This window comes from Miniopterus natalensis, chromosome 14 (genome assembly GCF_054644295.1).
Source record: "Miniopterus natalensis isolate mMinNat1 chromosome 14, mMinNat1.hap1, whole genome shotgun sequence".
In the NCBI taxonomy this organism is placed as follows: domain Eukaryota; kingdom Metazoa; phylum Chordata; class Mammalia; order Chiroptera; family Miniopteridae; genus Miniopterus; species Miniopterus natalensis.
In genome coordinates, this window is record NC_142094.1 from 32,300,352 (window position 1) to 32,326,589 (window position 26,238).

Genomic DNA, 26,238 nt, shown 5'->3' on the forward strand with positions numbered 1-26,238 from the left:
CTTATATTTGTGCCCAGAGGGCAGGCGGGGGGGGGGGGGGCGCTCACATACACTCTAGTGAATAAAAATTCCATCTGGAAAGGAAGGCAGGGGTAATATGGATGGAGGGTTTCCACAGCTAATCTATTCTATTGATTGCCACAATTGAAGAACTAATGTGAGCTGGCAGGGATTAGCTGCAATCATTACAAGAGAAAATGAAGGGAGTGGAAACATGCACTTGAATATTTTGTACTTTGCATCCAGAGTCTGCAGCTGACTATTATTTTCTGTCCTGGCTTCCTTTGCCCTAGCAGGATTTATTTTTGCCTCAGTGTTATACAGAGAAAATAACTTTAGATACACAGGCTGATAGCAGACATTCTAATTCTCAGGCCGACTTCATTGTATGGCCACGGGCAAATCTTATAATTGCTAGGCCTCGGTTTATTCGTTTAGATGAAGGGGGTAGGTTTAGCTGATATTTTCATTTGGAGCTTCAGATTCATGGGCATATGGATTACTTGCAGGATGATAGCTTGGTTTTCACTATTTATATTTGCCCGACTAAAGCACATTTGGCCAGAGAAAGCTGTATCTTCAACTAAATCGACAGTTTCAAGTTGGACTACGTATGGTGTGGGTAGCTGTCACTTGCTGTAAAAATCGTAACGGCCATGGCATGACATACTACTTTACTCAGAGAACACAGAATTTATCTTCCTCGGCTGTCACGTGGGAATGACAGGAGTAGTTGATGTGAAAATTCAGGAAGCTGACCTTGAAGGTAGGAGAGCTTTCAATGGGATGATTTAGGAAAATCCCAGTACTGTATCGATGTTTACAATCACATAAGTTGACATAAGGCATAGCTACATCTTTCTCAAATGTCATTTGAATACTGACATCGTTTCACTCAAACCATGATAATGTAAAAGCGAAGATTCTATAGGATGTTTGTATTGGAAAGGATGTAAAAATAATGAAACACAGCAACCTCATCATCCAGATGTGGAAAGTGAACCCCATAGAAAGTAAATGAAGCCTAAGAACAGTTGGTTGAATTCTCGCCATTTCCAAAATAAAACTCATTCCTTTATATCCCACTTATTATTTGAGGCTGCTAAGAATTTGATTGGCATTACCAAATACTTTTCTGTGCCTCTGTTCTAGTATCTATTTTGTCTCTTTTCTCCAGGTATCTAGTGAGATTTAGCTTTTGTTATTCATTTGCTATTAAAACACATGGGAAACAAAATTATATAAAATTATATATATATAATTAGTAGTAGTAATAAGGACATTTGGGGTATTTTAATGGACAAAGTAGAAGGAAAAGCACTGCAGTTTCTTTTAAGAAGGGGAAAGCAGCTAGTTAAATCATTAAAATGATAAAATATGAAAAACCAAATATAAAGACAAGTGTATTTAATGAAATTATTTTATTTAAATATATGAGGACTTAATTATTTAAACACAAAGTAAAGAATAATAACTATTGGGGTTTTTAGAATCAGGCCAAGAACTTTTAAATGTTTTATATTTAAATATTCCTTAAGAATGCGCCTATATGTAATTTAACTTTCCGTAAGGTAAGACATAGTTTTACTTGTGAGATGGCTCAGGTTCCATTTCAGTACATTCAGAGAGATTTTGGAATCACATTATAGGGGAATAATTCTACTTGAGAGTTAAAGATGAAAGGAATTGGCCTTTTTCATATCTCAAATTTCTCTAGTACAAAAGCTGGGAAAATGGTTGCAGTGACATTTCTATTCACCCTTTGTGCTTCTGGTAGAAGCGAAAGAAAGGATGCCAACTGCAGTGGCATTCTCTATTAGAAAGAACTAAGGTGACACCATCAAGGCATTTTTCATAGGCCACCAGCCATCCACTTTGGCTCATGATCAACTGAGATTAAATTTAAACCAGTGACCTTAAACTCAAAAAGCTTCCATCAAATTACTCTTCCAAAGACTTCTAATCACAGAGTGCAGTAGAGGTCCTCCTAGTCACGTCCCCACACATAGTACTACCCCCTGCTGAGTCACTGCTCAATTTAGAAAAACAGAACTTTCGGTGAATTTTTTGTGAGGAAGATAAGAGCATATTGACTTCAAAATAATCAGTTTTGGCTAAAATCAGTGGTTTCTTTCTAGACAACAATCCATGTTTCTCCCCTTCCCCTTTTAAGAATTTTCTTTGCATTTTATCTAAAAGTTGTTTTGGAGGCTGTATTTTTCCTCGGTGTAGTGGGCTGTTTTGCCTGGCTGCTGTATTGTTAGTGTTCAGTAGAGGAGAGTTTTGACCAGAGCTCTTCTTCATATTTCTTATGCTGATTAGGGTATTAGGTGAGATTTTTTTCTGCCAGCACTTCTTTATCTTTCTGACCTGCCAGTGAAACCTGTTAGAATGCTGTGCTGGAGCCAGACTGTGCGCTGGGATCATGAGAGCCAGTCGTGTGCATCTCTCCCCAACTCTTATGTCTCATTGTTAGCTTGAAATCAGCCGTGGTGGCTGCCTTTATGTCACAGAAATGGACCAACGCAACAAATCAGCATCCTCCACTCCAGGGCCGGTGGTTAAACTTTTACCAACACACCAATGGATATACAGTCAGTTTCCCCAAGTATTGAATTATTAACATGAGTTAAGTCCAACAGCTTTTTCCCTCTTTGTCCCTCTGAAATTGTGATCTACTTTCATCAATCTAAAGATGAGCCAATGCTACTAAATAGGACTGTGAGTTTTACCCAAATATAATGTTTCAGCTTTATTTTGTCCTCACAAGATCATTTTCTTCCTAATTACCTTTATATATAACTCATATTCCCACTGATGTTTGACCCACCCCCACAGCATTAGCATAATCCTCCTTTCTGACACGTGAAATGTTGTTTGATCGCCAACATCCTCATATAATAATAATATTTAACACAAGTGGCACATGATGAGTCAGGCGCTGTTTAAATTACTTACTTATTGTATTGGTAAATATAGCTAGGTTATATTTGCAGACACACCTAAATTCAGAATGCAATTATTTATAACTGAAAGATTTACTTCTTACACTATGTCCATCGAGGCTCAGTTCCAGCCCTTTTCTTCATTTTCACTCCACTTCAGAATGATGGAGCAGCCTCTTCTGGGACAGTGTTGCTCTTCTGACAGAGCGAAAAGCAAGGCATAATAAACCATAAACTGGCTCTCACTGCTCCTCCAGAAGTGACACAGGACCCTTCAGCTTACATTTCAACCACCAAACCAAGTCACAAGACTGCTCCTGGGTTGATCAGAGTAGGGATATATGCTCCCTTCACAGGAAACCCACAGTAATCACATAGCTACGTCTGATGTCAAAGACCTAGGAGTTCTTTTGGCACATTGTTTCTCTTTTAAATCATTGCACACAACAGGTTGGCTAAATGGTTCATCCCTGCCTGTCATGGTTTTCCATCCTTACGGCATTCCATAACCATTTCCTCACCACCCTTTATGCTCTCCAAGCCAGTGCTACTTATTTTGGGGTTGTTTGTTATGGCACACTGCGCTCTTAAGTGCCAAATTGTAAATTAGTTAGGATAGCTAGGTTTTTGTTGTCCAGTTTCACATTCAACACCCATCACAAGTTGGTACTCTTAGCTCCACAGCCCAGGCTGATGAAACAGCCTCTATCTAGAACTGTGCTGATCCCTTGACTGAGGACAATGTATTCTGTGAGCAACAAACCAAAACAAAACAAAATAAAACCTAGTTCATCGCTGTTACCCAGAAACAATGCATATTCCTACCCACATTTTCCCCCCAATTGGCCAAAGCAACACATGGCTACCCCTGAATTAATGGGTCATATAATCTCCATCAAGACAAATGTTTCCACAAGTCACATGGCAAAATCTGATGTTAGTAGGGCAGCAAGGCATGTCTTATTTTTCCTAGAAAGAGACTGCCAATATATATATAATTTATTTTAATATATTTAATATACCTATTTTTTCAAACTAAGTGTAGAATAATTCAGGTCCAAATATGTGTACTTACAATGAAAGCACAAAAGAAAGAAATATTTAGGAGATTTTTATGGAAGTGCAGTTCTCTATTGTTTAGCATTTAAAACAATCAACTCTGGCCCTGCCTCACTTCATTCCTAGACTCCTAATTGTTATACTTTTCTGCATTAAAATAAAGTGCATTATTCTTGAGACCTAGACATTGTTTCTAACATGGCTTATTCGGTATAGAACACTTAGATTTTTTTCACACTACAGCAAATAGTCAAAATATCCAGTTATCAGCAGTAGAATTATGCCTAACTATGAAGAACAAATCTTAGTTATGAACAAGTTTTGAATCAAATGATCTATTCAACTATTGCTGGTGAGATCATCCCAAAAGAAAATTCAACCAAGCTTTGCAAAATGGAAACAAACACACAAATGGGAATAGAGTATAGGTATGATCCTCCTTGCACATAGTCTGTTCCTTTAGGGTTCATTTGGGATTAGGGGAAAAACAAGTGCTGGCAAATGTTTCTTGATTTGAAAGGTTCCTCCTCATGCTCTATTCTTGCTACCATTCTATTTCATTGAAATATGAACTTATTTTTTGTGGAAATAATAATTTACTTTAAATAATGTCAGTGTGTTTTTTTTGGTGTGTTTGTGGTTTTTTGTTTGTTTGTTTTTAAGTAAAGAATAGCTATAATATAGCACAGGTTGACAAACTATAGCCCATGGGCAAAATGGCCTATTCATATTGCTGGTAAACTAAGAATAGTTTTTACATTTTTAAAGGTTTGCTAATAAGATATGAACAAATAAAAATAAAATAAAATAACAAAAAAGAAATAAAGAATAATATTCAGCTACCATAAATAGCCTAAATTTTTACTAATTTTTTATAGAAAAAAATTTGCTGACCCCTGCAGCATAACATGAGTGTCATTCAAGAGCAAACAAACAAAAAAAACACACAAAAATATCATCCATTATGTTTAAATAAAGTCATCTCTAAAATAGTAAAGATATAAAACATATCTTTATAGCCCTAAGACCTAGCATTAGTTTAATATATTAAATTGAATGAAGGGATCATTTTTATATAAACTGTGTCAAAATACTTTTTTATATGAGATGGGTCTTACATTAGCTAGCTAAAAACAAAAGCAACATTAGTAATCAAGATACCATGTGTGTATATAAATATTTGGGTCACTATATTTATAATAAGTATTTGTTAAATAAAAAATGGGGACTAACTTATCCTTTGGTATATACCAGAAAGCAGAATTTTAAGAGCTTGGGGAAAGAGGAGGGAGATTTTTATTTGGAATAGAGAAGCAGAGAGTAAATGAGATACTATGTAAGTTGCATAGTTCAGTGGCTGAAGTGAAAAAGAAGGTGATTAATTTATGGTGGTTATTTTTATTTCTAGTCTCTTGCAAACAGCAAGAGAACATAAAGCAGCTCAGACACAAATAGCAGGAGAAAAGAGGAAATGCCGAGAAACAGACCAAAAAGTTGAACGTTGCCACCTCTGGTTACCTGAGAAAAAAATCATGAATATTACTAATGAAACTACGTGAGTGTAAGCACAAGACTGCTTTGGTCAGCTTGCAAACATGCATTTTATTTTTGTCTTTATCGATTCTCATTTTTTATGGTTTCAAACGCTATAGAGTTTAAACTGTATGCCTCAGTGAATTATTATTTTTAGTCGTGAAGAAAAATTTCTGCTGCCTTGATCTCACTACAGAATTGATCTGTTTCCAGAACAGTGTGAATGAAATTAGCAGGTCCTGTCTTAGCTGCTAATTTGTTTCTCTGACATCTTTCAACTGTTCTAAAAGTTTGGAGAGTCCCTTCCTCCCTTCCTTCCTTCCTTCCTTCCTTCCTTCCTTCCTTCCTTCCTTCCTTCCTTCCTTCCTTCCTTCCTTCCTTCCTTCCTTCCTTCCTTCCTTCCTCTTTCCTTTCTTTCTTTCATCAATGTTTCATGTAAAATAGAATGAAGATGATAATAGGATTTTATGATTCCTGAAAAATTTGCAGCTGGTGCAGGTCCAGATTGCCCCATGCTGTAGAATTTGCAGTGTCATTTATATTGAGGGGATCACTTTGGATATGTTTCTCGGAGATTTGCCCTTCTGCCGGTAAAGAAGCTTTTCCTCAGGCACTCTGGTTCTTTAATGTGTTACTGCATAGATTAACACTGCAGGTTGTACAAAAAGATGACAATTTCCCCTTTAATTTCATAATATGTCACTTACTCTATTTAGTAGGTTACCCTGACTTTGATTAGTGTGAGAAATGGGAGCCATTTGTTTTCCTTTTCATTCTCAGTTTATGAAGAGGAAAATACATTTTCTCATCCTTCCTTGCACTAGGCTTCAGGTGGTTCTTTCATTGGTAGCATGATATTGAAAGAAAAATATCACTGTGAGTATGCATAAGAAAGTGGAAATAAAATATACCGAGCACTGATAGGTTACCTGGCTCCAAAGTATAATTTCTATTTTGTATGAAGGATGGATAGACAGATAGATAGGTAGGTAGGTAGATGATAGACGATAGATGATAGATGATGATAGATGATAGATAGATGATAGATGATAGATAGATGATAGATTATAGATGATAGATAGATGATAGATGATAGATAGATACATAGATAGATAGATAATTTGAGAGAGATGTCTCACAATGCCAAACATCTGCTTATTGCAAAAATTAAATCAAATTTGTAGTATAAATTTTTCTCCTTTAAAGCAGATGTTCTGTTATGTCTAGTTTCCAAAAACAATTTTGGTGCCCTTGACACTAAGGGATGCATATTATCTGGAGATGATTTTTCATCCCTAGGAATATAAAGCTGTCCAAAGTGAGGAAAACATATGTTTTATGTATTTTCTATTCATATGTGTACCCCCCTCTTCCCCATGGATAATGTAGCCCCATGTAAATCTTCCATACACTACAATATGCTCACAGGAATAAAAGCAGAGGAGTGTCAGGGAGGTTAGGGAAAGGAGAGTCCTTACTTAGTCTGATACATTTAAGACAGTTATCTCCTAAATCATCTTTTCCTTGATCCTTCCTTCCTTAAGAAGGAAGTAAATGTGATTATATATATATATATATATGAAATTTTGCCCCAGAACAGCTGTAGGCTATAACTCAAATGCATATTTTAATAGAGTTAGACTTCACTTCTGTCTGATTTACACTTTAACAGGAAGTAGGGCACATAGGAAATGGGTGAAAATAATCTTATTTTCCACTCAGAGAGGACTGGCAGCTTATAAAACCTGGTATGGTGCCAGAAATAAAGCCACATCCTCAAGTTCCTTTGAAAATAATAAAGAACCTTAAAACAAATTAGTAAGATGCAAGAGCCTCTTCTGATAGTACTGAGCACAAAGCAGAGGTGCTGCGGCTGCTTGGGCAGGTGGACACAGACAAGGATTTGTGGTTCGTACCCAGCCTAGAGGCAGAGATTCACCGCCAAGGAGAATAGCTTTCTTGTCGCACCTCCTGCTCCCTTTGGTCATCAAACCCTGGGATGGAGACATTTACAGCCTTCCATCACTACATCTGCCAACCTCCTTGCACCTTTATTCATATATTTTGTTTTTAATTCTGTGATTAAAAGTTCACACTCCTTGCTCATATCTAAACCGTTTCCTCTATTTTTATACTAAATCTACTTCTCAAGCCCCTGTAATGAAGGAAACACTTAAATGAATTACTAGAAAAATGAAATACAAAAGACAAAGAATAGAGTCCCATTTTTTACAGATATAAAATCACTCTGTCAAATTAAAGTTTTCTGAACTACTCTAAATTTTACTCTAGAGAATCTGAGTCTCAATTTCTTATGTCATTATGATTGATAATAACCACTTCGCAGAATGACACTGTTCCATGGACCACGCTTTGAATGGCACTCGGGATCTCTAATGGTTTGCAAGGCCCACTGCACAGTGAAAACACAGCACCTTTTAAGTGGGGGTGCTTTGCACCCATCCTAGGTCCTGTCCACTCTGGCTTCTCCAGCGCATTGCTCCAGATTCGCCGTTTCACCTTTCTGCATCATGAGCTCTCTTGCTCTGTGTGATCATTCGCATCAGCATGAAAATCTTCTGTGATCTCTCTAAATTAAAATACACAGCAGGAACAACAACAAAAATGCCCTTCATTCCATAAACCAGTCCAGCTACTTACCATCTCAGTGTTTCTATTCCGACCCCATGACCCTAAGGGACACTGTTTTTGCACATGGAGCAGTTTCTGCCCTGGGACCCTTTCACTTGTGCTTCTACTGCCTGAAATGCTCCTTTCCCAGACATTCATTCGCGTGACTTACATCTTCCCACCTGTGGGTTTCTTTTTGCTCTTCCCTTAGCCAAAGGGTCTCACCTCACCACCTTCTGTATAAAAAATAAAATGTGATGTCTCACAGTATATATCTGCTTTACCTTGTTTGCTTTCCCCCTATGGGCGCTCTTTTTATTTACTTTTTGTAATGTTACTTATCCCTGTGCCAAATATTATACTAGGTGTGCAATGACAGACACTTTGCTTCATTCACTACTGTATCTTAAGGAATAGGAACAATGCCTGGGATATACCATGTGATCAATAAAGATCTAGTGAATGTCAGCTGGATCTGATCTCAGGAAAGGCTAGAACTAAGGTTTCAAAGAGTGTCATCAGTCTCTGGCATGATCCCCCTTGTCCTATTGATCATCTCTGTGTGGACTTTACTGTCATACAGCCTCTGTAATGAGAACATAGAGATGATAAAAACCATCTTGTTCTTGATTAAATTGTAAGTAAGGACTTGGGGTCAAGCAGCCTCAAGATGAATTTAAAGGGGATGGATGGATGGAGGGTTTTCTGAATGAAAATATGCTGAAGTGATGAAATGTAATAAGTACCTCAAGATATTCTAACAAAAACAAAAACATAATTTATTTTAAAATAAACTGCCTTCATATATTTAGAAGTGGAAAGACATATTTCAAGAAAAATTATTTTAGCATTTTCTTCAGATAAGGTTTGTTGTTCCAAGACTTGTGTGCTTTTACCAGGGATTTATTGATATGCTTTTCTAAGCTAATATATGGGGGGAGGGGAGAGATAGAGCAATGCAGAATTACCCAGCCAAGATTTAGTGGTGCCAAAATTGAGAAACCCTGGTTTAGTGGCATGTAGTCACCAGAACAATATGGTAGACTATAAGGCCTTTATCTTTCATGGAATTTTATGGGGGATTGTATGAGTAGTAAAGTCATATTTTGGAGATTAGGGCAAAAAACAATTCAAAATGACCTTCATTTCCTGTTTAGTGCCATTTCTAATCTTTACTCTCCTGATTTCTGTCATGTCTTTTCTTAAAGGCCTGGAGAATTCTTTCTAGTTTTCTGGATGATAGCCAACTGACATATCTTGGTTTCTTTTAATCAATTTTTGTGGAAATGGTGGAGACCTACTTTCATCAGACTCCTTCTTATAAAGGATTTTGAAATAAAAGTTATAACTATAGCAAAAAATAAAAAAATATATTTATTTCATGCTAGAAGACTATGTATGACCCAAAGAAAAGTTTAAAATTTCTAAACCTGCTTGATAAAGACAGTTTTTGTTGTTTCTTGTTTGCTTGTTTATTTTTAAATTTTATTTACCCAAATTAAATCATTCTGCTCTTCTTAAAAGTTAAATAAGAAGTGACTAATTTGAAATATGGGTTTGAATGTGGAATACATGTTTGAGCAATTATTTGATAGCTCCTGGTATTTTAATAGCAGTAACCAGTATTACCTTTAGTAACTTGGCAATAAACCTTAGAGTTTATTGCAAATGCTGTTATTTCCCTGAGCTTTTGATAACTAGAAAGAAACTGTGTTACTGAAGTATACTCAAAAAACTGCCAATAGGTGCTGTTTGTCTAGGGAAAACAGTAGGAATACGCTTGTTGTTGGGAAGTGCCTGTGGTGACTCTACACTTAACTACCGAGGATTGATTGATTTGGAGCTAAAAATACAATGTATTTTAGATTAAAAATCAAACAAAGAATATTTTCATTGAAATAATTACTTAAGAAAACTGAAGAATCCAGGGTCTCTTGTTCTAGTTTTGAATACTTCTTATTTTACATGACTTCACAAAATCCCATAATGGTTTTAAAAAGAAAATAAAGAAAAAAGTCTTCATTTTGTCATCTTTTGCACTCACACTTGTCTAACTCCCACAAAAGAAGAAACAAGTTTTTGTTTTAAGCTCCAGGCCTTCACCACACTATTGTCTGTGTCCATAGGTCTATATTCTATCTTTTAATGGTAGTGTAGATTTTTTTGTCTTTTCTTCTCAATACTCTTAAGCCATTAGCTATATACTTACTTTGTTCAGTTTGTCTGACTCCATTATTTTGAAACTCTGGTTTTAATGGGCAATGTCTGGGAAAACTAATTAGATAGACTAGTATGTTGACCCTGAAGCAGGGCATGAGAAACCGTTGAACTAAAGTGCAAGAATTTAAGCGTAGACTTTCAAGGTCACTGGATCTTCATAGGTCTGAAAAACAAAACAAAAATGCACTTTAATTTATTTTAAATTGAGCAAGAGCCATCTTATAGAAAGACAGATTTAACTCTAAAAATGTTAATGATTTATCTATTCAATTTTTTACTAAGTGTTGAATGTTATGAACTGACCAGAACCAACTATCCCTTCCATAATAATTAGATTATCTTTGGTAACAACTGGGAATCACCAATAGGTAGTGGAAAGAGTGGGCTCGTGTTCTCTGTCACAACCTTGCTACTGCTTAGAAAAGTGCGTTTCAGACCAAGTATTACTACACACAAGCATATATACTAACAAATAATACTTTCCTTTCATGTGCTTGACAGTATATTATATTTAAGTTCAAACTTAACAGTATATTACAGACAGAACTCAATTAATGTTATAGTTCGTATCAGGCAATAAGAAATTCTGAATCATTAAATAGAACTGACACTCTTGTGGAATCAACTTTGGGCACCGTTCCAAATGACAAAGGACTCTCTGGCTCTTATCCTTTATTCATATAATCCGCATTAGCTTTAACCACTCATTTCGGCAATTTTCACTCATGTGTAACATTTATTAATGCAAAAAGCAAATCTAGTATTTACATATAAAGATAACTGAAATGTTAGTTGGCCTTAATGAAATGCTTGCTAATGCCCCTTCAAAATATGTTTTGAAATAAGACATTTATTCTTAAGATGAAGAATAAAACTAAGATACAGACACAAACACACACACACATTCACATGCACACATACACACAGACACCCCCTTACTCTTTTCTCTCTTAAGATTAGAATGAATTCAGAGAGATACACACATGGAGTATGTAAGAGGAAGACCAAATCAATTTTTTTTACTGTAAATATAGTTGATTAAAATACAAGACATACGTGCTTCGCTGTTTTTCCTTCATTACAATGAACTTATCCTTTCAGTTGTAGGGAGTGCGGGGACGGCCCAAACTGTAAGTACTGAGACAGAGCCGTAGCAAAGTGGACAACACATCTGCCTCATGGAGTTTGCATTCTAGTAGGAGGAGAAGACATATAATATATAATATAGCAGTGAGTTATCCAGAATTTGGAAGATGATGGACTCTATGTGGAAAACATACAGGGGGGAAAGTGGAGAGAGTGCATGGGGAATTGCAATTTGCTTGCTCAGTGATGAGTTCACTGGGGTGACATTGGCAAAGAGTTGAAGAAGGTGAGAGGATGAGCCATGTGGGTATCTGGGGAAGTCTCTCTCAGGTGCAAGTGCAATGGCCCTGAAGTTCAGGCCTGCCTAGTATATTTAAGGAAGAACAAAAAATGCTAGTGGGACTGCGGTAAAGAAACAGGAGGAAATCATCCAGTAATGTGGGAGGTGTGGAGATAACTTCTCTAAGTGAAATGAGGTAGTAAGGGAAGACTGAGTAGAGCAGTAACAGAGGCTTAAAATTTAAAAGAATCATTATGGATTCTCTTGAGAATAGCCTGTGCTGGAGGCTGTGAGAAATTATGGAAATTAGTTAGGGTGCTATTTTAGTAGCCAAAACAAGGCCTAGATTGGTATTCTGGAAATGGTGAGAGGTGGTTGCAATCCTGCTATATTTTGTAGGTAGAAACTAAGGATTTGTTCATGATGGGATATGGGAAAAACGATAGACATTAAAAATGACCCATAAAACAGCCTGAGCTACTGGAAGGATTGAATTTCCATGAACCTCAATAAAAAGAATGTAGAGAAGTAAATCAACTTTGTACAAATTAAATTTGAAACGTCTTTTGACATCTAATAAAGGCTGTCGAGTAGACAGTTGGTGTGAACTGGGGAGGAAATATGGACTACAAATATGCACTTGAAGTCTTGAGCATTTAAGTACTCTTTAAAACTTTGAGATTTGATGGGGTTCTTAAGGAAATGAATGTAGAAGACAATCAAAGATTAATTTTAAGGTGCTAAGGAGATAAGGAGAACCAGGAATGGGGACCCAAGAAAGCATATGTCCTGAAAGCTAAGGGAAGCTTTGGAAAATTGCTTCAATTTTCGAAGTGAAACAGTAATTAAAGCCACTAGCTGAGAATATAGATGGAGTTGGTTAAATAATTATATAGGAAAGAGGGAGAAAAAATGAAGTGGCAACGTGAATCATAATAAATGGACGGGATTTAAGGTTTTAGGGTATTCTCATGTGTCATTCTAGATTAGCAGCATTTCCAAGTTTCAGATGTTATACTCACATGTTATTTTTCATAATACTTTACATACTGTAGAAAATTGAATAAACTGACATTTTTACATAAATAAACTGATTTCAAAAAGGAAATTTTGTATCAGAATCATAAATGACAAAAACAACACTACTGCCATTAAAAGTATACATTAATTCGTATTAAAATATATTATTAAACATCAACATTTTGCTAAAGGGCTGACAATTGAACACCAGGAGTGCCCAGGCACATTTTGGAAAACTCTTGTACTGCACTGACAACTTTAGTACTTGCTCTCAAGTAGTTTGATAACATAAATCAGAACTTGTTTGCCTAAGTGAGAAAATAACAGATTATCTAAATCCATTGATTTTTATCTATGTTAGATCCCTAAGGGCAGGTACTTTGTCTTAATGTCCTGTGAAATATGTAGAATCATTCTGTGTGCATAGAGTGCACTCTACCTGATGGTATTTGATGGCTGCATTTGTCTCTAACATGACCAGAATATTAGGTTAGTGAAGATTTCTTTCTTTGGCAAAATCCCTACTTACCAGTGTCTAAGCACACTGCTTAATACTTTTATGTCCTTATCGGTGCTTCTGAAAAATGGGTGACTTATATTTAGATGCAGTGATTAATTTAAGTGGAACAGACTCAAAAGAGTAGTTGCTTTGATCTTTAAAGACAGCTTTTGTCCTTCAAGCAAAAATAAAGGAAAAACTAGCTTTGTCTTAATTTAGCATGTTGCTAAATGTGTCAGCAAACCAATGACTAAATTCCATCACTGCTAGCTGTTCATAGTGAGCTTCATTCAGTCACGACCTCAGGTGGTTTATCTGAGGCCAAATAAAACAGGAGCTGGTTGCTACTGCTCCTCAACTCACTAGGCATGTTTCCACCTCTTGGCCTTTTCAAGCGCCATGCCCTCTGCCTGCAAAGCCCTTTCCCACCTGACTCGCTCTCTCACCTTTTATAAATGTTTACCACATTTTCACATTTTCCTGGTAGCTTTCCCGATAACCTATAAACAAGGGAAAACCCTTATTCTGCCCTCTTTATCTGTCTTTCTGAATCATTTTATATTTTAGTAGTTCTTATTTGGATCTGAAACTATAAACTTTAACTTTTATTTTGTTTTTTCTCTGTCTCCTTCTATTACAATACAAGCTGCACAAAGGAAGAATTTTTTTCTGTTGTTCACTTTTGAAACCGCAGCATTTAACATAGTATAGAAGTTCAATAAACATTTATTGGGTTAATGAGCGAAGACTAATGGTGTTCCTGTTATTACCTTCATTTTGCAGTTAGGTACCTAGCCTGAGGGGAGATGGTCCAGCCAGGGTTGGGACCCAGGTGGCTGGCTCGGGGCCTTCCCTGTGAACTCGGCACGCCCAGGGGAGATGAGTGCTGCTGTACTTCCCTCAGACCTCTAATGAAGGGCTCAGATTTGACCTGGCTGATAAAATAAAAATCTGGGAAATGTTTCTGTACTAAGGATGGGTAATTCTTAAGTTATATAGTGAGCGAAGTAAGCCAGTCGGAGAAAGACAAGCACCACATGATCTCATTCATATGTGGAATGTAATAAACAAAATAAACTGATGAACAAAATGGATCCAGAGACATATAGGAGCATGGAACAGACTGAGGGGTCTCAGAGGCAAGGTGGGGAGGGGAGGGTGGGTGGAGAGAGATTAATCAAATAACTTATAAAACAAATAAATAAATAAAATAAAATAAAAGGAGCTTTCTCACTTAAAAAAATCTTTAAAAATAAACAGTTTACTTTAGAAAAATATATATATATAATGGGAAATACAAAACAAAACAACAAAGAAACTACACCCTGCTTTTTAAAAATCAAACAGTTACTATCATCTCTAAATAAAAAGATGCATCTTCCAATTAAGTAAATTGTAAAGAATTCTAATCGGAACAGTTCAGAAAAGTACCATAATTGAAATATTGTGCATTTCCCACTCACCTATCAGGTTACTATGAGACTTAAATGAGAAAAGACATGCCAATATAGTTTCTAATTCTAACTTAAAGATTCACTATTCAATATCACATATAAATTTCTGTCCATCATTTAGAGAAGGCTGGCTAGAATCATAAATAGAAAAAAAATTTTAATGGTTTTACAAATGTATTTTAGGACACATACACGCACAGGATCAAATCTTAATACCTCAAGAATCCTGGCTTCTGCTGATTTAACCAATTATTTGTTTTATGTGTTATTTCTCCCTTTAGATATTGGCAAATAGAGATATATGGTATTTATACTAGAACTAACACTTGCAGTGGATATATTTAAGAACTCTGACCCTGATAACATCATTTCCCCTTGTTTAGCTAACTCAGAAATAATGAATCCTCCCTAATTATTACACCATTTGCCACAGATCCTAAAATGGCAACAAAGAATTGCCTAAGAGGATAAAAGGGAGAAAACAATCAAATAAGGATTTCCTTCTAAATCCTGGGTCTTCAAATTTCCAATAGGGGCAAAACTTCACATAAGAACCAAGCAGGAAGACTGTTAGCTCTCACAATCCTTAAAACCTGACATCAAATAGTCAAACAAAACTAAAGAAATAATTTAAACAATATCAAGGGTTGAAATTAATTAATTTGGCTGAAAAAAACTGAGAATTCTCTGAGAATTATTCTCTATCATCATTTTAGTAACATAACAAAATAATGATTTATATACATAAAATGACATCACATTCACAATGATTTCGTCTTATAAAATAATAAATATTAAAGTAGATCTGATACATTACAAGAAAGGGTTAACCTTAATCTGGAGTTAAAATTATTTGCACAAAGCTATCTTGCTTCAGAATCTATTCCTTCTGGCATTTATGAAAACACAAAACAATGAATTGTCTCTCTCTCAAGAAAAGCCACATACCAATGAACAAACAAAGGAAATGACGGTATCTATAGCAATATGACAGGTAAAAATGACTGAAAGAGCAAAACAACAGAAATGTTTAATGTGAGCTTCTTAATGATATAATACAGTCTCCAGATATAGCATAATTCTGTTTTTCAGAAAGGTAACTATTAATATTTGCAGTTTCACTTTATCTTTTTTGCTAATACTTTTCTGACAAATAACAAGAAACAAGGAAAATATTATGCATCGCCCATCAGTCTCATTTTGTGTGCTTTAAAAAAAATTATTGTGCTTTTCACTCTAATCTAAAATGTTTATTGTTATTAATTTAGTGAAATTAAAAATTTTAGAGTTAGATTTAAATGGAATGTTTTGAAGATATAATCATAGGGAGTTTATTACTTCATTGTATCTTAATATTTTATTTTATTCCATTTGTGTGCATATGCGTGTGTATGTGTGTGTGTTTAATAAGGCAATAGCCTTACCTTAAAGAAATAAAATCTTGGCTTGGAAGAAAATTTTTGTTATTTTTATCAGCTTAATTGGAATTTGCCTTTGCAGTGAGGGTGCAAGGGAGGGAGCAGGGCCACTAGTAAAATAGCTATTGGTATAATCCATGAGGAAGATGGTAGGAGGGAAGGAGTTCAGATACAGGCAGACACTGCAGATATTTTAAAGACATCCAGCAGGATTTGCGGATGGGTTACACTGGGGAGCAAGAATGGTCAGCTAAGGTCAAGTATGAGTTTGAGCAAGCAGGAGGGTGCAATCACTGCTACTGGCCAAGACAATGAAGACTGAAACCAGCTGGTTGTTTTCTTGATAAGGGGAAGAGTGTGAGAAAGATCAGGATTCGGGAGTTTTAACATTTTTATTTGAGTTGCTTATAATTTATCTAACCGGCAATGGAAGTAAACAGTTGAATATGTCTGAAATTCAGAGGAAAGCGCTGCTTTAGAGATATGAGGGTCTTCTGCATATAATTAAGGTCATACAATTGGATGAAGTGACTGAGGGAGGCCTAAGGAGAAATCAGCAAAGGAAATGAGAAGTAGCCGATAAGGGAGAATTAAAAGCAGATGAGTTTGGTGTCACGGAAGCCATGTGAAGCGAGTGTTCATGGAGAAGGCACTTTTGTGAGGCACAGATTAAATAATCCTGCAAAGCTTCCCCTACAGAATCTTGGCACCTCGTCAACAGTATCCCTTATCATTCAGTTGTTTCTGGACTTGGGTTTAAGTAGTCCAGGAGCAGCTTCTGGCCATTCATTAATTGTGGTAGCTGATAGAGCTATTTTATGATCAAGACTATGTAATGCATGCATGTCAAAGCCATCTGATCTACCAGTGGAAACAGCGCCTCCTGGCTGGTCTGGACATGGGAGTTCACAGGTAGGCTGTCATGGCTGGGGCAGTTATTGTCCAGTCATTGAAAGGACCCCAAACAACTACCCCGTACCAACCTAAGGGCAGTACCTATTAGTCAGGTTAATATCTCTGTGGAGCCAGTAACCTGTAAATACAATTCTTGTAGCCATTTCTCAGATTCTTCCTCTTTCCCTGGGTCATACATAAGTAGATCCCTTTCACATCTCTTTTTTATCACCCAGATTTTTTTTCACTCATCTTTTCCATTGGAAACTATTGAATGCTTTAGGAGATCAAATTCCATTCTCCAGCGCCACAAAGTAGAGTGTGTGTCTTTATTTGGAATAAGAGAAACCCAGAACTCAAAGTCAGAAGCTACAGGATTTGTCTTCTCTGACTTGAGTGAAAGAGGGAGAAAATTAAAAACAATATTTATTGGAAACTTACAATGTGGCAGATGTTAGTCTGTGTGCCTTGACATAGATTATTTCAATTAAACCTCCTAATATCTATTAACTTTTGTATTATTATACATTTCATTTTGTCAATGAAGAAATTGAGAAATAATCACACAATTAACAAGTGGAGCCTGGCATTAAATCCAAGCTCTCTGTCTCTATTATACTTTCCTGACTTAATGATATATTCTGAGCAGAAAAAAGAAAAAAAAGTTGATTAAATCATTTCTCTGAATTGTAAACATTTATGTAGAGCTTAACACATTTACAGAGACAGACTCATGCAAAATTAAATACATGAACTTTAGGAAAATCATCACTGGGTTTCCCCATCAAGTAAGATTATATATGAGTTTAGAAGATATTATTCTTTTTCACTGTTACTACTTCCAGATGAGATAAAATGACAGAAATTCTTGGAACAGATATGAAATTCTTTATTTTACATCTTGCCATTAGCTCATTTTTTATCTTTATGCTATAAGAATATCATGTATATTGTGCTGTTAGTTTCAAGGTTCTATATTACACTGTACTGAATAGGAGTCATATCAATTACTTGTTAATTAAATTATGTTTTCTCTCTGAAGGCAACTGATCGAGAGGGAGACCCAATAACATATGCCATTGAAAAAGGAGATCCTCAGCGAGTTTTCAATCTTTCAGAAACGTAAGTGAAAAATGATTTCTGAATTTATTTCATTTTCTTTTTTAAATGTTAATGTACTGGTAGTAAGAGAACAGAATTCTAATTAGAGGCTTTCAGCTGTTTGTTGTTTTATTTTACATTTTTTCTATGAATGTTAATGAGAAGCTGGAGGTGGGGGATAATTCTGAATCCAGGAATTTTACCCAAGAGACTATTTATTTATTTAAAACATTTTTACTAGGTAAAATCCACTGAGGTAGAAATATTTTATTATCAGGCATAACCTGGGATTAATTAGAGCCCTTGAAAGCTGTCAGCTACTCATAATAACAACATTTCTACAGAGAGTAACTTGGCATTAACTTGTTCATTCAAAGGGAATTTTGTAAGACAAAGTGTAATTCAAACAAACTTAAAGTACCACCAGAGTCCATCATTCAGCTTTTGAATAATGTAGGTATATTCTAAAAAAGTTAACACAAAAATATTTCATGTCTATGTTAAGTTTCTTTGGGGTCTATATAAGTGCCATGCTACTCACCTCTCTGAACACACCAAAGATAATGTTAATCATAACCATTGAGAAAATTGGGAGCAGGCATTAAGAAAGAATTGAGGTTTGCGGAGAGATCATTTGCTCCCTTCTGTAACAGAAAAGTAGCTGTTCTGCTGTCACATGTGGCTGGTCTTTCAAGAGCTGTACTTGCTACCTGTCTGATGTTTCCTGTGTGGTCATGAGTGGTTTGACACCCTGAATGAATGGAAACCTAAACTTAACCCTTGTTTATAAAGTGAAACATTTCACAAATGAGCTAGACATTGCTCCAGCCTCAGAAACATGTGGTACGTGATGTCAAATTAAGGGAACCACGTGTGGTCACTTGGTCTTGTGAGAAGCAGCTGCAATTTCACATTGGCAATTGTTTGTTATGAAAATCACTCATTACCATATATTAAATGGCCAGATCTATACGGATCTGTAGTGTATGCATTATTTAAATAATTTTTATACTGTCTGTGTTGATCATTGCCTATGTTCAGCAACTATTTATTCAGCAGACATTCCCATATAAGTAAACATTTAAACAAGATATAAAGAAACTTTCTTTATAATTATGATGGCCAGATATTTAAGTTATTTATTGCAGAGGTTGAGGAATTCTTATAAATGATCATCATTGGAGCATAGGGTTTGTTATGTAACACTTAAAGGCTAGGTGCTAAACTGAAGAACCTCTGAGAGTTATTTCTGCCCCTTGTTAGAATTTTATTTAAATTATTTTATCTTCACTGGCATTTTTATTTCTATATATGAAGCTGAATTCATTTTGTCACTAAATTTAAAGGTGGTTGTTCACATCAGTTTGAACTTCATGATTACATTCGAGATTATCATATAAGGAAGATGATACACATATTCATTTCTATCAGCTCTACTTTCAAAATATATACTTGAATGAAACTACTTCTTATACTCCTCTCTCTACCACCTTAGTTTATGCCACCATCATCTTTCTCCCTAAACTGCTACCAAGACCTAATGGCTTCTATTGGCTTGTGTTTGTGAACCACTAATTACTATTTAACATGGAGTTAGTTCCATATGAAATCTGAAGCAATCACACATTTGAATTATACTCTTACCTCTCTTCATATTACTGTAGGCCTGAAACATGCCCAAAAGCAATGTGATAAATCTGTCACTTAGAAGACTCCAAGAAATGTTAAATTGCAACTAGTAGAATGTATTAAAAAACTTAAAGGAAATATAAACTACAAAGCATGAAACCTGTGAAATAATCCCTCTCAGTCCATCATACTGCAACTGCAGTATTTCCTAAGAAGCAATGCAATTTGGAAAAATAGTTACTTTTATCATATTGGTTTGTTTGGAAGTGAATTCCCTCTACTATTTTTTATTCACATTGTCTAAACAACTTTTGAACACCATTTTTTTATGGTTAGGCAATCCCACTCATTGTCTAAAAGAACTTGACTTTGTCAAGCACAGTATATTTCAGGAGTATAGTCCCAGGAAAATCTGTTAATATTATTAATGTAATTGAGTTGAAACTTACATAGTATGAAATAACCATTTCAAAGTTAAGAATTCATTGGCATTTAGAGAATCACAATGTTGTATGATTATTAATTCATCTACTTATAAAATATCTTCATCATTCCAAAAGAAAACTCAAACCTATTAAGCAGTTGCTCCCTCCTTACCCTTTCTGTTAGCCCCTGGCAACCAACAGTTTGTGTTCTGTCTCTCTGGATTTATCTATTCTGGATATTTTATATAAATGAAATGACACATGTGACCTTTGTGTCTGGCTTTTTCAATAAGCCTCATGGTTTCATATTCACTCATGTTGAAGCATGTATCAATACTTCATTCCTCTTGATAGCTGTGTAATATTCTATTGTATGCATATACAATAGTTGTTTATCCATTCATAAACTGATGGACATTTGGATCGTATTTCTAGTCTTTGGCTATTGTGACTACTGCTACTATGTATATATACGTGCATGTGTTGAAATATTTGTTCTCAATTCCTTTAATTATGTACCCAGAATTGGAATTGCTCTGTCATTTTGTAATTCTCTGTCTACTTTTTGAGGAACTGCCAAACTGTTTTCCATAATGATTGAACCATTTTACATTCCCACCAGCAAAGTACCAGCGTTTTAGTTCTTCCACATCTTCTGGTCCTTTCCCACTCATTTTGTTTGATTTTGTTAATTATGGCCATCCTAGTGGATGTGGAGTGTTATTTCATTGTAGTGTGATTTGCAATTCTCTGGTGAATCATGGTATTGAACATATTTTCATGTGTATGTTTGCCATTTGTATACTTTTTTTGGAGAAATATTTATTCAAGTTCATTGCCTATTTTTTAATTGGGTTGTTTGTCTTTTCTTTTTTGAGTTAGAATTCCTTATATGTTTTGGTAACCAAACCCTTATTGGATATATCTTCTATTTTGTAGTTGTTTTTTCCTCCCACTTTACTGATAATTTCCTTTAATGGACGAAATTTATGATTTTCATGAAGTCTAATGTATCTATTTTTCCTTTGACTGCTCATGCTTTTGATGTTATATTTAAACATCCATTGTCAAATCTGGAATCATTAAGATTTTTCCTTATGTTTTTGTCTAAGGGTTTTATGGTTTGAGTACTTATATTTAGATTATTTCATTTTGACTTAATTTTCACATATGGTATAAAATAGTCCAAAATTCATAGTTTTACAATTTCTAATTGCCCCAGAACCATTTGTTGAAGAGACTATTCTTTCCCTATTGAGTGATCTTGGCATCTTTGTTGAAACTCATTTGATCACAGATGTATGAGGTTATTTCTGGACATTCAATTTTATTCTATTCCCCAGTATACATGAGAGGTTTGGAATGACCTAATTTCCCAAGAAATTGTGTACCCAGTTTCCACTCCCCACCCCCCAGGCTTTTGGAGCTTTATTGTATGCCTCAACTGTATCTTTTGCTTCGGGTGGCTTCAGGTTGCTCCTTTCCTTGCAATGTTTTCCAGAAATACCCACTGCTTTTCTGCCTTGAGTGAGTTCCGTTAGGCAAAACAAAGACAAACCCTGTGTTCTATATTCAGGCAGCCTCCAGATAAGTTGGAATAGACAAACACAATTCTTTGGGAACAAGGATAACTCTGCTCCCTCCAGAAACAGGAACCAGAGTGTCACAGTGGGAATGTTGACTGCCATCTTCAAGATGACTCTAGGACAGGGAGGGGATACAAGGACAAGTGAAAATGCCACAAACCTTTCCTACCATTTTTAAGTTGACTTTTTCTTGACTCTGTCTTTATCTGTTTGTTGTCAACTTTTGACTGTTCTCCAGAGTTATATCAAAGTTGTTTCTGACCCTTTCGACTTCATTTTTCAGTGTTTTTGTGAGGAGACTATCTCTAGGGGCTGCCTACATAACCATTTTCACTGGCATCACTCTTGTGCAATATATTTTCAATCCTGTAAAACTTAAGTAGCACTATTATTGATGTTTTATCCGAAGTGATTCTTACATGTTTTAATATATGTACTTACAAGATTTACTGCATTCATAAATGTAGCCCAATGTATCGTGCTCTATAACTTCAATCTAACTGGTAGTAAGACTCCGCAGACCGCGCTGTTTGCCACTGCCACCATCGTAACAGCCCCTTGGGTCTCAAAGAGGTCGGGTGATGCTCCAGAATGAGAGACAAGCGAATGTAGGAGCAGATTGGATTCCGCTTCATTCAACATTACTACCAGTTATTTGATAACAACAGAACCCAACTAGGCGCAGTTTACTTTGATACATCATGCCTGATGGGGGAAGGACAGCAATTCCAGGGAAAACTGCCACTGTGGAGAAGTTGTCTAGACTTTCGTTCCAGAAAATTCAGGCCAACATCACGGCTCAGGACCATCAGCCCACACTGACAGCTGCATCATCAGCATGGTTGTGGGCCAGCTTAAGGCCTATAAAGGCCGTCATGGGTACCACCAGATGTTCCTGTTAAAGAACATCAATTGTCTTGGGTTTGCACCAATGGCGTGTTCAGGCTTGCCCTGCACAGCTTAGGCTGACCTCCTCCCAGCCCAGCACTCCTGCTGTTTCCTCCTCTCTCCTCTTCAGGCACTATTCACACTTCTCCACATGCTCCAAATATACACAAAGGAGCAGGCCCGCAGTGGGAGTGGCCACAGTGCACTGTTGCTACCTAGGTATTGTGCAGGAGAAGTTTGTGTTGTACCAGCACAAGCCTTGAAAAGACTTAAGTGATACAAAAGGCTGTCTTTTTTTTTTTAATCTATTAAATTGCTCTAGTAACCCGAAGAAGTGAAGGAGAAAGCTGTCGCCTCACAGCCCAGATATTTATTTGTTCAGATGTTTCAAGGCCTCATGATACAATAAAATCACAAAATTTTTCTTAACAGTTAAAAAAAAAGACTCCTGCTTACCAGTTATTTCTGGAATTTATGAAAGATGCTTGTGTGCACCCATAAACTAGTCTTTCAACAGTAAATACCAAAATATACTAGCTGTTCTTTCTTTCTTTCTTTCTCTCCAAAATATCCTGGCCACTGTCTACTACATTGGGACATAAGGCACATGTTATCTTAAGCAAAAGACTATCTCCATAATAGTCACCAACCCATGAAAAAGTATGTGTTTATGTATAATATGGCTCTAAAGGAAAATGCTATATAAAGTTCTAATGATTTTCTAAGTCATTGTACAAGAAAGGTTATAGAGTCTTATCTTTAAAACAAAGAGGGGAAATAAAAAACAATAACTCAATTTTCTTCTTTCTTTTATTGTACTATGGCTAGGTTTTCAGATTTTCTATTTCTTAAGTTACTTGCAAATAAGTCTCAGAAGCAATAAATGTCTTACTTTTCTCTTTGAATGTCAGTTTGGAATGAGATTATCTGAACCAGGTGTGGTGTGGAAAGTTGATCCAAACCTGATTGTTAGGAACTACTCTAGTAATTGGTTTTCAGTTATTTTGATAAAGCATTTAAAAATGTACAAGAAGCAAAGTCAGATTTGTCATAGCCATACCATATGTTCAGGGCACTTATTAAGTCCATATCAACAACAAAATAAAACAGGAAAGGAGACTGATTTTGATTCATCACTGTTGACTTTCTGTGCTCTACTACCAGATGTGGTGTTAATTGCTTAAATTCCACTATCACAGTAAAAGCAAGTGCATTAAAATTATGTAATTCAGTTTGGTGATTTTTCATTGTTGCTAAGAAGCTCAACAACCTTAAAAGGCTTTACAATTTTCAATGTGAATCCTAGAATCATAATTTTAAATATTCAAGATGTGTTAGCTAAAGGGGAAAAAATATATCAAAAGTAGTTCAAGATGGCAGGAAGACTTCCTGTGATAAACTTTCTTTCTGTCTTATTTTTTGTTTGTTTTCTCTGCCACTAGTACTGGGATTCTAACCTTAGGGAAAGCGCTGGACAGAGAAAGCACTGATCGCTACATTCTGATCGTCACTGCCCACGATGGCAGGCCAGATGGGGTGAGTGCTCTCCATGGGAAAGGGTTTTAAAAAGAGTATTAAAGAAACTGAGATCTGCCATTTGACCCAGTGATCCCACTTCTAGGAATATATCCTAAGGAACCCAAAACACCAGTCACAAAGAACTTATGCACCCCTATGTTCATAGGAGCACAATTTATAATAGCTAAGATCTGGAAACAGCCCAAGTGCCCATCAGCAGATGAGTGGATAAAAAAGCTATGGCACGTTTACACCATGGAGCACTATGTGGCTGTGAAGAGGAAGGACCTTTTGGCCTTTGGCGCAGCATGGAGGGAACTAGAGAGTATTATGCTAAGTGAAATAAGCCAGTCGGAGAAAGACAAGTACCACATGATCTTGCTTATATGTGGAATCTAATAAACAAAATAAACTGATGAACAAAGTGGATCCAGAGACATAGAAGCATGGAACAAACTGAGGGATCTCAGAGGGAAGATGGGGAGTGAGGAGTGGGTGGAGAGAGATTAATCAAAGAATTTATATGTTTATAAGCAAAACTCATGGACATAGACATTGGTATGAGGAAAGCCTGGGGGTGGGATGGATGTGGGGTGGAGGGAATCAAAGGGGATAAAAAGGGGACATCTGTAATATTCTCAACAATAAAGATAAAAGAAACTTTAAAAAAAAAAAAAAAAAGAAGAAGAAAAAAAGAAACTGTGAGGACCTTGTAGTTTTCCACTCTAAAAGAATGTATCACAAAAAGAAAAAATGAATAAATAAATAAATAAGAATCTATCACTATTATGAATTCATCAATTAATCTTTTTTTTTAATCTTGTGCAACTACTTATAATTACTCAGAGAAGTGCTCTTTTCTCCAATGAGCTCTTTTAATAATAGATGAACCTATACCCTTAATCTGTTATGGTGTTAAACAGCTTTTGGCTTGACAGAATAGGTACTTGTGTTTGACATCCCTACCTAATTTATGGGGAACATGAAATCTAACTTAGCCTAGGAAGTATTCAGTTGTGTCCACAATCATCAGCACAGTGCTCTGGGAATTTTACTATGTTGAAACCTGTTTCCTTTGACATCACTTTTGTGGGATAGAGGTATCAAAAGGGAATTTGTGGATAAATATCTTGAAGTACATAGGAAAACAAGTTGATTTGTTGCACAGTTTATTTGTAAAGAGCACTCAGAACCCTGACTAACCCTTGATGATTGAAGTGGTTTGAAGGGGCCCTTAAATATAGAGAAGATAACATTTGTTTTCTCTGCACCAAAAAATTAGTTTTAATAATAAATAAATTATTGCTTGTTTGTATTCTTCAAACAATCCCAGCCACAACCACCACCATTCTGATTTTTAAGCATTGTAACATTTCAGGTTTTGGCAACATATCATTAGATTTTTTTTTTTTCCTAAGTTCTATGCCACAAAGTTTGTTTGTTTTTTGTGGGAGGTGTTTTGTGTTTTGTTTTGTTTTGTTTTGTTTTGTTTTGTTTTGTTTTGTTTTGTTTTCAGGTGTTCTGGACCCACTCAGCACTGTTCTCTGGAATAATTTCAAATTTAGTATAGGTATATAAGCAAGAATCACCCAATTGAAATGGTAACTTATCTCCAGTTTACTTGAAATGATTTCTTTGATCTATATAATAAATTGTTTGAGAGCACATAATGCTCTTCTCACACTTATCTGAGGAGGATTGCTGAGAAAATTTTACCATGATAAAAAAATATATCAAATTTACAGCTGGCCAGTTTTATCACCTTAATTAAAAAATCAGGAAAATAGATAGAGATAATTAATTAAATTACAATCTGCCCATTATAAGCTATTTGTCATTTTCAAATATTAGATAAACATCTATATATAGAAAATAAAATATACAGAACAGCTTTAGTAAATAGTGGAGCCACTATAAGATAATTAGATATTAGATAAGTGAAGAAAAATAAAATCTAAGATTAAATTATATGTATGCAATACCTTTGATTAACATAGCACACTTGTGTTAAATATATGTAACAAAGTCAGTGAGAAACTCAAGAAGAAAATA

At 35.7% G+C, this 26,238-nt stretch overlaps 1 protein-coding gene and 1 pseudogene across 1 annotated transcript in view; both read left to right on the forward strand.

Annotated features, from left to right (window-relative positions):
• Positions 1-26,238, forward strand: part of PCDH15 (protocadherin related 15) — a 900,353-nt gene that overhangs the window by 714,065 nt on the left and 160,050 nt on the right. The window contains exons 21-22 of the mRNA XM_087824418.1: positions 18,082-18,161; positions 24,111-24,204. Coding sequence (XP_087680544.1) covers positions 18,082-18,161; positions 24,111-24,204 — 174 coding nt within the window. The remainder of the gene's footprint in view (positions 1-18,081; positions 18,162-24,110; positions 24,205-26,238) is intronic.
• On the forward strand, positions 22,372-22,749 carry LOC107543245 (nuclear transport factor 2 pseudogene; annotated as a pseudogene).